This window comes from Gambusia affinis, linkage group LG08, assembly GCF_019740435.1.
Source record: "Gambusia affinis linkage group LG08, SWU_Gaff_1.0, whole genome shotgun sequence".
Lineage (NCBI taxonomy): Eukaryota > Metazoa > Chordata > Actinopteri > Cyprinodontiformes > Poeciliidae > Gambusia > Gambusia affinis.
In genome coordinates, this window is record NC_057875.1 from 1,961,527 (window position 1) to 1,976,282 (window position 14,756).

The window sequence follows — 14,756 nt, forward strand, 5'->3', positions numbered from 1 at the left end:
AAGGGAATGATTTAAACTCCCAGGATTCTCAGGGATATTTAAAGCCTGCGTGGAAATTTCCATAGGGAGAAAGACGCGGAGCGGGGCTGGAAGTCACCGGGAGTCTTTCTGTGCAAGCGGGAGTCGCTGCAGCGGGAGCAGCCGAAACTTCAGGACCTTTCCAGAGTCAGGAGTGAGAGCAGAGGGGGCGATGACCTGAACGCCCTCAGGACGAACCAGCTACTGGCAGGGGCCCTGTTCTCCTCCCCCAACCAGAGATACCACTGAGGGATTATGGGAAAAAAGGAACCCAAGACTGAACGCATCTGAATGTCAGGAAGCTAATTTATCAAGCTTTATTCGCTAAGATGAAACAAAAAATGTTTGTTTATTTCAAAATTAGATCATATTCAACATCTTCTGATTCCAACACTTATCTTAATGCCATAATACTTTTGTTTATTTGTTTATTTTTTAGGCTCCCTATTTGTTTCCATCACAGTAGAAAGCTGATCTTCCTGGGGTCCAATTGATAAAACCCAAATAATATTCATGCAACACATAAGATTATTTCAACAGTAACATATTATAATATAAATTTAGTCAGACATACAAACTACACACATGAATCCAGATTTTTTTAAAAATAGGATTAAATTAAAATAATATTTCAGTGCTCCTTTCATTATAAAATCTTGTTTTTATGTGATTTATTCCATTCCTGAATTGCTTTGAGTACAACAGATTTTTGTAATATTTATAAGTTTGTATTTTTTAACTATGTTTATCTGTCAGCTCTCTTACTACTAATAAAATCTCAGAACCCAATAAGTCCTAAAAAACTCATAACGCCTCATTTCATAGTATTTGCTTTAACTTGTTGAAATGATGTTTTATGCAGCAGTAATAAACTGATTTATTATGGAGGTTTTTCTGCTTTGATGCATAAACTCAATCAACTACGACACTCGTCACCACCAGCCTTTACAAACTGTTATGACCAAAGATCATTTTCTATGTTTATCCTAAAACATAGAATGATATTCCAAAACACATAAAGTCAATCTCAACATTTGCACTTCTTAAGAAGAATCATGCATCATTTCTTCGATGTGTGTGTGTTTTTTTTTTACAATCGCTGTTCAGTGTAAATATTTGACTATTTTGTAAATTGGTAAATCTCTGTGTCTGTTAATGGGATGTGATGTTCCATATCTGTGTGTTTTATGCTCTGTAGAAGAGGAACTTGATGTAAAACAGTAATTATACTGAGCCAGCCGGATTTCTTTTAATCTTTTCCTGTTTAAAAATTAAATAAAAACTAAATAAATAAAGTTAAAATGTGGGAATGTGCCCCCTACCTGTGTGAGGAGGCCAGGTTGGATCTGCAGAGGTTGGGCACCGGGAGCCTGCGTCACTATGGGAACCGCGTTCTCCATCCTCACAGAGTAACTGGTGTGCTTGGAAGGGGATGCCTGCAAACCTGCTCATGAATAAAACACAAGCGAAGAACGTCATAAAAACAGCCTGACAGGCGCTCAGAACGTGACTGCATTTCAGATCAGAGTTAAAATAACTCAAAGTTTATGCTCAATACATTTCTGCTTTGTGTGCTGAAATCATACAGGTCAATCAAGAGAAAATAAAATTATCATTGAAAAAATGGTTTCTTGTATCAAAAAGTAAAGCTCATATTAATTCATCACACAGAGTGAGATAATTAAAGCATTTATTTCTGTTCATTCTGGTAACTATGGCTTAAAGTAATTAAAACGTTTAATTCATTTTCTCATCAGATATTCGCACCTTGACTGAAGTCATCCCTGTTTCTTGTAAAAGCTTTCTTTTGACACAGTTTTTCCTTCCACTGAACTTCTGCTTGTCTATTGCACTCTGTGAACTGCCAGTTTAAATCGTAATGATCTTTCATAGCTCACTCTCCTAGTGGATGGTATTAATGCCGTTGCACTCAGCAGTCCCTCACATATGAATCTAAAATATTCAGAGTTTTCTTTTGCTTTTTTTTTTGGTACATTGCTTTTTTGTTCCTTTTTAAACACCTGAAATAAATAAATTTTGGTGATATTCTGAATTTTTGCCATGCTAACGTTAACGTGGATACCTTGGAATCCCGGCGGGCAGACGATGAGCGCCTGCTGGAAGGGGTCGGGCCGAGCGGCGCAGAGCTGCGGCGCCCCCGGCTGCAGCGGCATGCTCCTCTGGGCCACAGCCGCCATGGAGGCGGCAGAGGGCTGGTAGAGTGCAGATTGGTAGTTTAGTATGGAGACCTCAGGACTGGCAAAGGAAAGGGTGGCATTGTTGGTGGAGGAGGGAGCCAGGTTGGTGGCCTAAAGGAATGGTGGGACCAAAATAAAAGTCATGAGGGTGGAGGTTCTGATGGGAATGACAAGGAGGTGGGATGGAATCAGCTTACAACTGAAACATCAGGACTGAAATAATGGAATCCAAAGGAAGAATCTGGGAGCAAGCAGAGCAGAGGAATCTTAAAATATGCAAACCGCTCATTTGATTAATTAGGTGGAGAAAAAGGATGTGAGTGGAAATGCAATCAATGCCACGGTTGCATGAATAATAACTCAATGACACAAAATCCCCTGAAAGCAAATGCAGTTGAATCATTTGAGCTGTTTACCACAGTATCGGTTTTTACTTGAATAAATTGCTTCTGGGTGTTTATCAATATTTACAGTGCTGGTCATATATTCTGTTTTTGTTGGGGGATGAAAATATGTAATTATAATGAATTTTAAAAGAAAGAATCAGTTGCATGTGTTTAATGTATTGTGTATTTGTTTACATCCCCAATAAAAGATATTTAACTTCAAATATTTCAAATAACTCACACAAGTGCAAAATGATGCACAAAGGATCAAATGCCTACATGCTTTCATTCAAAGTCTCCAATTGCAGCAAAATAAAGGGCAATTTAGTGCATCAATATTCATTCAACATAATTGCCTGGAACACAGATTTTTTTTTTTTTTTTTTTACAAAATCTGTGATTTTTTATACAGTGAAAATCACTGATTGTGTGTTGCTACTGACAAATTTTGAAATATTTGGCAAATATTTCCAATATTACTAACTAATATTGTAAAATTAGTAACAACACACACATTTTTAAAAATCTAAATCACTGCTTTTGCGGTGCTGCTAACTAATTTTGCAATATTTACGCTTACTTGATTCAAGTAAAAAATACTGCCACCTGCAGGTGAGAGTTAGAAGACACTTAAACAATATTTTATATTTTTTGCTGAAAATTTTAATAACTTTCCGAATTATGCATTAGAGTGAAAAAAATTTAGCCAGATTCTTTCATTCATGATCAAAGAAGATCATAACTTTCAAACCCAGAGAAATGTGCTGGTGGCAGCATCATGCTGAGGGACTGTTTTGCTGCCAGGAATAGTTGCACATTGCAAAGTGTGGATGTAATAAAGAAGAACTATTATTTGACTTAAACTTAAATCAACTACAGAGCATCAAGCCTGGTGTTGGCAGCATCATGATGCTGAACAATTCAAATGATTATTTGAAAGTAACCTCTAAACAAATGTAAATTTTATTCAAACTTGTGCACAAAATTATGAACTTTAAAAATCCCTGGAGTTTTATATTGATTAATAATAATAATCCACCTGGAAAAAAGTATTGATTGAAATGCATCAGTGAAAAGCCAAAGTGAATGTGATATTCATGTCCATGATGAGTTCCTGTAAAGTTCAGACAAAGTGCTAACATGAACCTGACAGAAGCAGAAATGTTTCTTATTCACACTAAAATGTGACGTGATCTTAAAAATCTGCCTAGAGCAAAACTCTACGTCAGCTTTCACACAAGTGTCAATCTGTGTAGAACAGTTAATAAATCACACGTCACAGAAATACATTTCCAGTCAGAAGTGATTGCATAGTTATGTAAATTTTGTAACTTCTGTGTGTTTTAAGCATTAGACGTGTGGAATATCTTCTGAGAAACAAACACTTTTAAAAGAAATGTGTTTTCCTTTTCAGATGAGGAGCTGTACCATGAGACGACGTCTAAATTTAGCTTTTTGCATTAGGTGTATGTAGGAGCAGAGCTTTCATTTTTCATTTGCTCTCTTTAGAGAGTGTGATGAACATTAGGAGAGGAAAACATAATCAATATTTTTCTGTGGCATTCATCAAAACAGGCACAGAAGGAGCAAAACACAAGCCAAAAACACTTTCCAGTTTTGCAAATGAGTTGAGAAAAATAAATCAGTAACTTGAGCCTGTTTAGCTGCCCTGAGAGCCAGTTGCAGGAAATACAAGCAGAAGGAAATGTTGACGCATTTAAATCACAGCAAGACGATGTTTTGGTGGCTTATATGAGCTCATTCAATATAGTGGCGACAGAGACGATAGAGTTGGATTTGTAGCTGTGCACAATCTGGTAAACCTTGTAACCAGAAGCTTTGAGATTCCTGCACAAGCCAAAAGTCAGCAGTTTGGATTCACAGATTGTTGGGGAACAAAGCAGTAAAGCACCACAGGCTCAACTCAGCCAAACGGGAGGAAAGAAGAGAAGACAGACGCGGACGGGAGCGCGAGGAAGCCTGGTGAAGGGATTCTTAAGGCCCTGGAAGCCCAGGGATGCTGGGCAAGCAGGAAGCGCGGCTTGCCGTGTTTGTGATCAGCACTTTGTGACAATCCCACTGGACCGGGCCACAGACAGAAACTCTGGGCAGACAGATATCCAGACACCCAGACGAAGAGCGAGGCTGATAAACTGACAACAGGAAGAATGGACCTAATGAGAGCAGAAACGGCTCATTTCTGGCAGGGAAGCTGAGGAGCTACTGATTACAAAATTCACAGTTTATAGCTTTTTAATTGGCTTTTGTTTTAGTAATTCTCAAACAAATACTCTTATATATGCTAATTACTAGTGGAGCTTCAAATTTGACAATTTAAATTTAAAATAAAGAACAATAAATCAGCTTCTCCAAAAGTATTCAGACCCACACTGCAAAAACACAAAATCTTACCAAGTATTTTAAGCCTATTTCCAGTACAAATATCTCAATAAATAATAAGAAGACAAGACGTACTGGTTCCTATGGCAGATTATTTCACTTATAACCTGGGTCAAATGTCCTACAACAAGTGAAATAATTTGACAGTGGAACTTTAATATTAAAGAAATTATTTAAAACAAGCTCCCATATCTTGTTGAAAGTTACCTGTAAGTTAGTTCTGTCTTATTTCAAGAGTACTAAGATATTAGGAGGCTCAAGGCTTGGAAAGGTTTGGGAACTCCTGTTCTATCACATAAAATCCCAATAAAACTCATCAACATTTGTGGCAGAATATTTAAATATGGAAGAGGTGTGAATACTTTTGCAAGTCGTTGTCATGATAAGGACACAGCTCATCATTTCAGTGATGTGTCTCCTTTGACTCTCACCTGGCTGTGCACAGTGTTCAGCTGGTTGTTGAAGGTCATGGTGAGGTTGGTGGAGGTACTGGGGGCCACATGGGTGATGAAGGGCGTTTTGCTCTGGTTGACTGTGTCGTACATGTTGACGCGACGCTTGCAGATCTCCATGTTTTGGAAGCATGACTTTACGCTGCACAGACAGAGCGGGAGTGAGCGCACGTGGCGCACAACAGCAGAAACGGTGCAAACAGCAATAAAACGGAGTTTGGAGGGCGTACTGGGTGCTGTGAGGGTAATCGAGGAGATGCGACATGGTAACGAAGGGGTGGTTGAGTGTTTCGATGGGGGTGATCCTCTTGTCAGCGTCGATAGTCAGCATCTTGGTCAACAGGTCGATGAACTCCCTCCGATCTGCCTTTTCCGCCAGCATGTCGCTCCCTTCCAGGTCTGATGTCATGTTCACCTGGAAGCAGAAAGGAAACAGGGTTTGTTTCAGATTTATTCATTTAAGCATTATTTAATAACCAGGAGACACAAACTGACAAGTGAGGAGGTACAAGCTAAACATCTGACATGGCATATAACAGAATACATAACATAGAGAAACATAGAAAAACTCTCACAGTGAGAAAGAAATGGAATGCTTTTGTCTGATTGGGAGAGTTTTTGACTGTTTAAAAGCATTAAACAAAGTTCAGGTCTGCACATAAAGATATAGTCGCTCCAGGCTTAATAAGGGTCAATAAATTACACTAAAGTAAACAGTGATGCATTTTGTACAAATAATCTGTATTAAATATACAAAATCTAAAAGAGCAAAGAGGCAAAGCATGCAAATAAATAATCGTGGCCTAATTAGGATTGTACAAAAAGGTTACATGTAATTTTTCTGACTGATAAATATTGACAGTGAACCTGTATAACTTTGAGTTTCTTTGCTGAATGTTCATTCTGACAGAAAGGCAGCGCTGTTGGATAATACTTTCTAAATTAGTTGTCAAATTTATGTAAAACATAAATATAGTTTTCTTCACTCTAAGAACCGTTTTTAAGAGATACAACGAAAGACAGTTTGAAGCGACTGAATAATGTTCCTTAAGAGAGAATCAGCTGAGTAAACTGTGACATCATTTGCATAAAGCTGTACTTTAACTGGACACATTCTTTACAGCACTGACAAAAGTAAACAACACAAGAAAACACAGCAGAAAACTAATTTAAACATCCGTCATAATGCATGAGAGGAAATCGGAGAATTTCTTTAAATATTAAGTTGGACAGTAATTTATTTTTGACCAGAAACAGAAAAACATTGAATTTCTTGTGATTTGAGGCACAGGAAGGCAAAAAGGAAAATTTAAAAATATTGAGGTATAATCTGTCTTGCAACGGAGTAAAGAAATTATCCTGTGATCATTTTCTGTTGGGTTTTATATATTTCTTAATCCCGTAACCTGGAGGATTTTACTGTACTTGTAGTTTTTCGGTGATCATGAGAAAGCCAGCTGTCTGATTTGAGATTGTTTTCGAGAAAAATCTTACCGTATTTGAACTTAGTTTTGTTGTCAATTTTCCGTTAATTCAATGGCAGTAGTTAAAATCAGCTTTTGTAGGTCAGAAGTTCACCAGACTGGTCATCAGAAATTAACTTTAAAATCTGTGATCGGTGCATCTCCAGGTTTGCACACTTCCTCAGAGCATGATTCAGAAAAATCTCCACCACATCATTTTCCCAAGAAGGAAGCTAATAATACACAGAAGGTCTGGTAATTTAAGGAGCGTGTCAGAGCTCAGTGATAACCTTGTTCTGCAGTGGGATTAGAAACATTTGCACTGGTATTCATAGCAGCAGATGAAAAATGTCCCGGGGCCTCAGCGAGAATTTTATCTCCTCCAAAGACGTAAAAACAAACAAAACAGAGGAACTCAATAAACACGGCCAGTGGCTGTCAGCTTCACACAGGACATCAGTTTGTGAGCGGCTCTGAAAAAGCTGACACAGCATCTTAATGTAAATATGTTCTGAGGGAAATTCTGGGAAGCTGCCTTGAAACATCAAGCTGCTTCAGCCGTAATAAACACTGCGGCCCAGGCTGTGGGTAAACACTTGGCAAGGCAGCCGACTTTCTGCTTTAGCGCTTCACACATAAGCAAAGATTGATTCGGCATGTGAGGCACTAATTCTGATTCTGAGCTACTTTTAGTGTCGTGGCGTCTGGTGAGGGACGAAGCGGAGGGCAACAAGGTCAGGATGTAGCCGCTGAGCAGACTGTCAGGCAGTGGGAGCAGAACCAGGCAGCAGACAGGCAGCCTTGTTTATTGTGACTGCTGTGTGGAGGAAGCAGGCTTGTTTTTCATAAAGACGCAGCGCTTATCTGTGGGTCTGCTCCAGGGTCTATCAGATGTGCTGCCAGTCAACACGGCAAATCTGATTCAAGCCCCTATCTTCATGCAGGCTATTCAGCTTCTGCAGCCGTGCCTCTTTGTTTGTCATCTCCGCTGGCTTCGATAAAGGAATAATCTGCGAAATGAGGTGAGAAATAATCACAATGTCCTCTGTAGGGAGATGACTTTGGGGAAATCTGAGCAATCAGGTCCAACAGAAGTGACAAATGAACAAAAAAGGAGGGGAAAATGTTCCTGTCATCTACTGATTTAACTGAAGAGAGAAGCTAGGCATTTCCAATTCCTTAAAACTGATCAAAATCCCCAAACAGCAAAACACCACAGGCAGTCCCATGTGTGCTGTGAGGAGCATTTCTGGAGGAAAGGCGATCAGATGTTCAGCAACAGGATCAGCAGGCTGCGTCTGACATCACGGCCTGCATGACGCAGTCCTGCCTTCAGCATCATCCCAAATCATTTGTACACAACCAGGGAGAAACAGAGGCTGAAACATAATCCCATCTTTTTATTAGAACTGGACAATAAATCAATATCAATATATAACATGATCAATATCACTGGATAATCTGATAGAATGTTCAATAATTTCACCGGACTCTGATCCAGAATCACACAGCATTCTGGGAGATGTAGGCAGAAAAAAGGCTAAAACTGCTCAGCTAGGTTGGTGGCATCAACGCACTTTCTCACTCTTTGGTTACTTAGCAACTCACTCCCTCACTTTTTTGGTTACCTAGCAACTCACTCACTCTGGTTACGTTTTAAGTTGGGCTGTCAACATGAATGCGATAAACCTTTTAGATTGATCGCATGTATTAAGACGTATTAATGCTGATTAATCGTATTCCTTGTTTGGACCTAAAAGCCTCTCGCCCATGCAGGGTTACCCAGTTCAAAGCAGCTGTTACACAGCGTTGTGCTTCGTTCAGCAACGTTTAGCCACAAACACGAGTGAAAAGATGAGAGTCAACAAGGAGAGACCGATTGCTTTGAAAAAATGCAGCATTACAGTAAGTTAGAAACAATAACAACAAAAAGATAAAACCAAAGTAAAGCTTACTTATCGCAACGGTCAATTGTCCTTCTACTTTGAAACAAAATAATTCTTTTAAACCTTCATAAATTTCTAAGGAAATGGAGAGGTTTGGTTCGCATGTTATTTTCTGAAACATGCTGTTTTATATTTCAAGCATATGAAGTTACACATAGTTATTACTCACAGGTCTGGAATGTGATTAATCTGATTACATATTTTAATAGATTAACTAGTTTTAAGTCAATTCTGGATATTTAGAAATGAAAAAAGTGGATCTGATTTCCTTCCATCAAACAATCAGGCTATTTTGTGTGAGATTACCGAAGAAGATTCCAATAAAATACATTACTGTTTATGGTTTTAATATGATGAAATGGGTTATGAGCCCCTTCACAAGGCGGTGCAGTAGAATGAAGACCATGATGCTCCCCTGGCCATCCTGTCACGGTTATCAGTAAGGAAACCGACGGACTGCAGATTACGGTGGATGTTTACAGTATTTCCGGCCTTCCTTCGCTCTCCACCAGACTAGACTCCTCCTGCAGTTCTGCATTTACTGTAAGCTGGTGTCTGATTTCCCTTCAATTAGATATACTCATGACTGAAGCCTCCACACATTTCCCACGACTAACAGGAGGTTCATTATCACTTCCTGGCTCCCCGCCCCTCGGCCTTGCAGGGCCGTCAGCTACATCATCCATTATAAACGCAGGCACAGATGTCCACAGTGCTGACATGTTTATGCAGTCAGGACAGTGAGATGGGGTAAAACAGGCCATTTTTACCCCATGTTAGTAGCTCTGAATCTTACCTGCACATGTTTTTTTGGTCAATCGAGTGGTGTTGCAACAGAGGAAGACAGGATACAAAGCTGGAAGCACTGAAGATACAGATAACCCAGGGGATATCATGCCAGCACAGGTTGGCTTCATTAAACCGTTTGCCTGGTGCTGTAAACCCAACAATCCCAGGAAGTGATACCATCTCGTCCCAGCTGACCGTGTTATTCCAGACCGGCCTGACACTGGCCCTGGGCACTACTGAACCTCCGTAATTGTCTCCATCATTTAAGCAGCAACATGTGTCGGGTGTCCGCATGGTTGGTTTTTCCAGAGGCAGCTGTCTGGATGTAATCAAGATGAACATCCACCAACAGAGGAAATCCACCTGCCCAAACCTTTTTATCTTGGAAACGATTATCAGGAGCTCAACCACGGAACGTGACGATGACATTTGAGCCACATTAATCATCACTGAACCCATTATCTACCAGCAGAATCAGGTAAGGGTGATATGTCCACAGGTAAACATCACTCAGGTTCTGATCCGTCATGGGAACATGATAGTGGAATCTCCCAACCCTACACTGCAAAAGCAAAATATATATTTTTGTTTCATTTCTTGTGCAAATATTTTGCTACACTTGAAATAAGACAAAACTAATTTACAAGTAACTTTTTGGAAGGTATATTAGTTTTTAAAAGTCAATAATAATGTGACAAATTCCACTATTTCACATTATTTCACTTATAACAAGACATTTTTTCAATGTTATAAGTGAAATAATTTGCCAGTAGAACCAGGACTTTTTCATCAATATCAAGTTATTATCAACTTAAACCCAGCTTCCATATCTTGGTAAAAACTTGTATGGTAGTTTTGTCTTTGCAGATGAAATGTAAACAGATTTTTTATTTTATGCCTTCAGCATGCTAGCAAGATTAGCATGATTGTTACCTACCATCTTTAAGGGCTTTCAGTGTGGAACCAATTATTTTAATTTTAATATTTCCTACTCCAAATTGGTCTACAAGAAAAATTAGATGTAATTTATTTAGAAAACAAAACAATATTACTCAATGCCATTAGCACTGAGTAATATCAACATATTGGAGTAACTAACTAAGTCAGTCTGAACTACTAACTGATGGTATTCAGTGTAGAATTAGTTACTCAATGGGAATTATTTAAAACATTTTTAATATTTCCTAATCCAACATGATCTATGACAAGAATAAATTAGATTTTTTACATTTACTAAACAAAACAAAATAACAGAGTTAGCATTTTTCTCTCTTTAGCATCATATGTTAGCATTTGGCAAGATTAGCATGGTTAGCATAATTAGAACAGTTAGTTTTAGCTACTAACTTTAATTACTGAATATTGAGTCCTTAATTAGCACCTGAACTAGTATGATTTCAATTTTTTTTACATTTTTTAATTCAACACCTTCCATTACAGGAGAAATGTGACTTTTTGTTAAACATTTGTGCAATTAGTTCAACTTGCTGTTTCATGCTAACACCGTAGCCAACTCCCTTAAAGTCAAAGTTAATAATCACATTAATCTGTAAAAAAAACAGTTTGTTTTCTAGAAGACATTTCAATCACTACATCAAACTAAACATGGCTGACTGCCTCTTCTTCCCTCAGCAGAAACCAAGGTGTGTTGCTAACAAGATGTGCTAACAGCATCCACCTATGGTACACACAACTACGCATTTTGATTCACAAGTACAAAATATTTATGGCTGGAATTTGTACCCATAGATTTTCTTTCAATGAAACTGAGAGGCTGAAACCACATCATAACACCCCCTCCGCCGAGCTTTACACTTGACACAATGCTATCCAGCTATGCTCTGAAGAACTAACCATACGTGGTTTGTCCATTAAGTGCAAATTGGCTCCAAAAGCCTGAGGTTTAGGATATCAGCAGCATTTAGTGGGTTTGGTTATTACATGCTTACATGAAATGCAGATGAGGCACAGCCACAGCCCGCACCCAGCAGCATAAATAAGGAAAGACAGGTTAACATCAAGGCCTGTTAACCAGTCGCAGCACATTTTCAGTTTGAATGTCTGTTAGTTATTAGACAGGCGGAGAGCCGTGCAGGAGTTTCAGCAAACAGCTGCTTTCATTTGGCTCTGTAAAACTCCGTTTATCAGTTGAACTCGGCTGCAGCTGGAGATCCGGCCTCAGCAGCGTAAATATTTAAAAGGATTTTATACATTTGACAGATAATTGTCAGGACGCGATGGATCAAACCGACTCTGGACCTTAACCTGCTTGTGTTGGACGTGAGAGGCAGAGCAGAAGAAAGAAATAGTTCTCTGGTTCGACTTGTTGTGAAGGAAGATTCCCGCTCTGATGGGTTGCCAGATCTGGCTGACGGTTTCCAGCCCAAACACAACATAACGCCCGCCTAATTCCAAAAATTCAGCCCAATAAAAGTTATTTTTGGCTGTGTCTTTTTAAATCATGATGTTGCACTGGGATTTATGTTTTGCATCTGTACTACACAGTGCAACTTAATTAATCAGTTACTAATAATTGATGATTTCACTTTCAACTGATTCTAAAAATTTCAAAGTAAATTACCTGATAAAATAAATGCACAAACACAGCTCTTTGTCAAAGGTTTTGTGCTTTTCTGCCAACTGTTTTTTATTTTCCTATTTTCCTCTAAACATTTCCTAAAAACCAGTCCAACTGTGTTTCTTTCAGCCAAAAGTTCAAAAGCAGCCCAAATGGACAGAACCTGTCCAATCTGGCAACACTGCGTTGACAGCGTACCTGTGCCATATCATCCAAGCAGTTGAAGATATACTTGCGAGCCTCCTTGGACTTGATCCCCGTCTCAGCCTCATGGTCTTCCGGAGTCTGCAGGAGACAAGAAGCAGATGTTTGGTAGAAATACCATCAAACTTCTCCCTCTGGAAATATACTATTTACATTTGGCTCATTTTAGCCTCTTGTTGTTGATGTGCAGCAGACCTCATCCTGCCCTCTGAGTAACCCAGGGGTAACACACAAATGCCCTGCTAACAGACTGCACACCAACGGCGCAACAATACGCAGACGACACATTGGATTTACACTGGAGCACCTGGACAGACACAAACCTGACAGGTATAAACACGCCATCATTACGTTCCAACAGATACAGATTTACACCGACTGCAGAAATTTCCTGGCTTAACACAAAGTATTTTTAATTACAGCCAGCAACGCGCCACAGCTGGCGTTTGGTGGAAACACATGGCGAGGTCGAGTTAAAGCTCAGCCGTCGCTCTTCAAAGAGGAAGGGACAGAGAAACGTTTCAAGGACGCCTTGATTTCACACAAACCAGATGTGGGGCAGTCGTAACGAGCTGCAACGCTTTGGCGGCTCTGCTCAGTGTGTCATGATGACTTTAATATGAGGCGTTCTTCCTGAAGTTCATCAGAAAGTTATTTTAAGTTTGTTTGTTCTGCAATTTTACAGATGTAATAGAAAAATAAAAAATTTGTAAAAGGAGGAGTTCTTATGTTTTTTTTTTTTGGAACAGAAGTACCACAAACATCTAAATCACTTTAGAAAAGGTTCTCTTCACATATTAGTAGAACTTAAAATTGTCTTGCAAAAGTATTCACACCCTTGCATATCTGACTTTTTCAGACGACTGAAAAACTCGTCTGTTTTATCTGCAACTTAAAACAAGATTTCTTCCAGTCTTGCCCTGAATCTTCCTCCATCTATCCTCTCATGTTGTGTGATCATCTTCCCTGCACCTTAAAGGAAAGCATCCCCACAGGATGATGCTGCCACCACTGTACTTCACCAAGGAATCAATGTATTCAGGTTACATTTCCACTGGATATGGTGTTGTGCATGTAGGTTAGGTAAGATGAGTGTAAAATGCTGCTTAAGAACCTAACCCTGCTTTTGGATGTTATTTCTGCACTACCAGGACATTTACTCTGCAAAAACACAACATCTTGCTACGTATTTTTGGTTTATTATCTAGAGTTGGCATCCCAATAAACCTGAAATAGGAAAAAACTAACTTACAATAACTTTTCAGCAAGAAATGCAAGCTTGTGTTAAATAACTCATTAATACTGATGAAAATTACTAGTTCCACTGGCAGATTATTTTATGTAATACAAGACATTTCTCCTAAGTGAAAAATTTGGCCAGTGGATCCAGAAGTTTTCATCAGTACTCAAGAATTATTGACTTAGAGCAAGCTCATATACCTTACTGAAAAGTTACTTGTTTTATTACAGGTTTATTAAGATATTTGCACAAGAAACTAGATTGCATTACAAAAAATTTATTGTCCTCAATGGGTGAATTGCCTTCAGCCAGCAAAGATCAATTGCAGATAAAGTACAAAAATACACTAAAGAAGAACTAGACAAAAATAATTGGTAAGATTTTTTGTGTTTTTGTTACAACGCCTCTTTATGTGCTGCAGAGAAGGATCATATTTGCAGCTCATTGCAGTCACAAACTCAATTTGCAAAATGTCTGTATGGCATCCAGAAGTTCAGATGAAGCTGACGTTGTTTATTGAGTGGCCTAAATGGAGCACAGAGGGGCAGTGAGTGGAGCTTAGAGCTCCCACACAGATCCATTTTACCTTCATCACAGTCAGAACACAACAAAAGCCTCGATTCAATGCCTCACATGTACAGCAGCAACAGATAAACGGAATAAATAAAAACCGCCACTTAATTATTCACTTTGTTCTGGGGTTTTAGTGCAATATTTATCTTATTCTATTTTTCATTATATATATTTTTTTTTATTTCATAAATAGAAATTAGCAGAGGTGGATAGATTATCCAAAAGGTTGCACTCAAGTCAGAGTAAAAAGATATTTGGTTAAAAGGCAATTCAACTACTGAGTAACTGGCCAGAAGATCTGATTTAATATTTAAACTGATGACATCAATCAAACGAGAATAATCAAAGTTATGTCCACATTCTGGTGTTTTAAAAACTAAAAAGAGAATAAAAATACTAGAAATAAATATCATGACTACGACACAGCAGATTTAGGCAGCACTTTTCCAAATCATAAGACTTGACTTGACACATAAAACTTGACCTTTGACACTTCCAGATCTTCATCA

General features: G+C 38.7%; 1 protein-coding gene across 2 annotated transcripts in view; it reads right to left on the bottom strand.

The window, feature by feature from the left end:
* The window catches only part of hipk2 (homeodomain interacting protein kinase 2), a 94,400-nt gene that overhangs the window by 15,712 nt on the left and 63,932 nt on the right, over positions 1-14,756 (bottom strand). The window contains exons 5-9 of one of the 2 annotated variants that reach the window (XM_044126065.1): positions 12,429-12,515; positions 5,685-5,869; positions 5,434-5,596; positions 2,102-2,327; positions 1,341-1,462 (exon numbers count right to left, since the gene is read on the bottom strand). In XM_044126065.1, coding sequence (XP_043982000.1) covers positions 1,341-1,462; positions 2,102-2,327; positions 5,434-5,596; positions 5,685-5,869; positions 12,429-12,515 — 783 coding nt within the window. The remainder of the gene's footprint in view (positions 1-1,340; positions 1,463-2,101; positions 2,328-5,433; positions 5,597-5,684; positions 5,870-12,428; positions 12,516-14,756) is intronic. The other variant, XM_044126066.1, reaches the window with a different exon arrangement.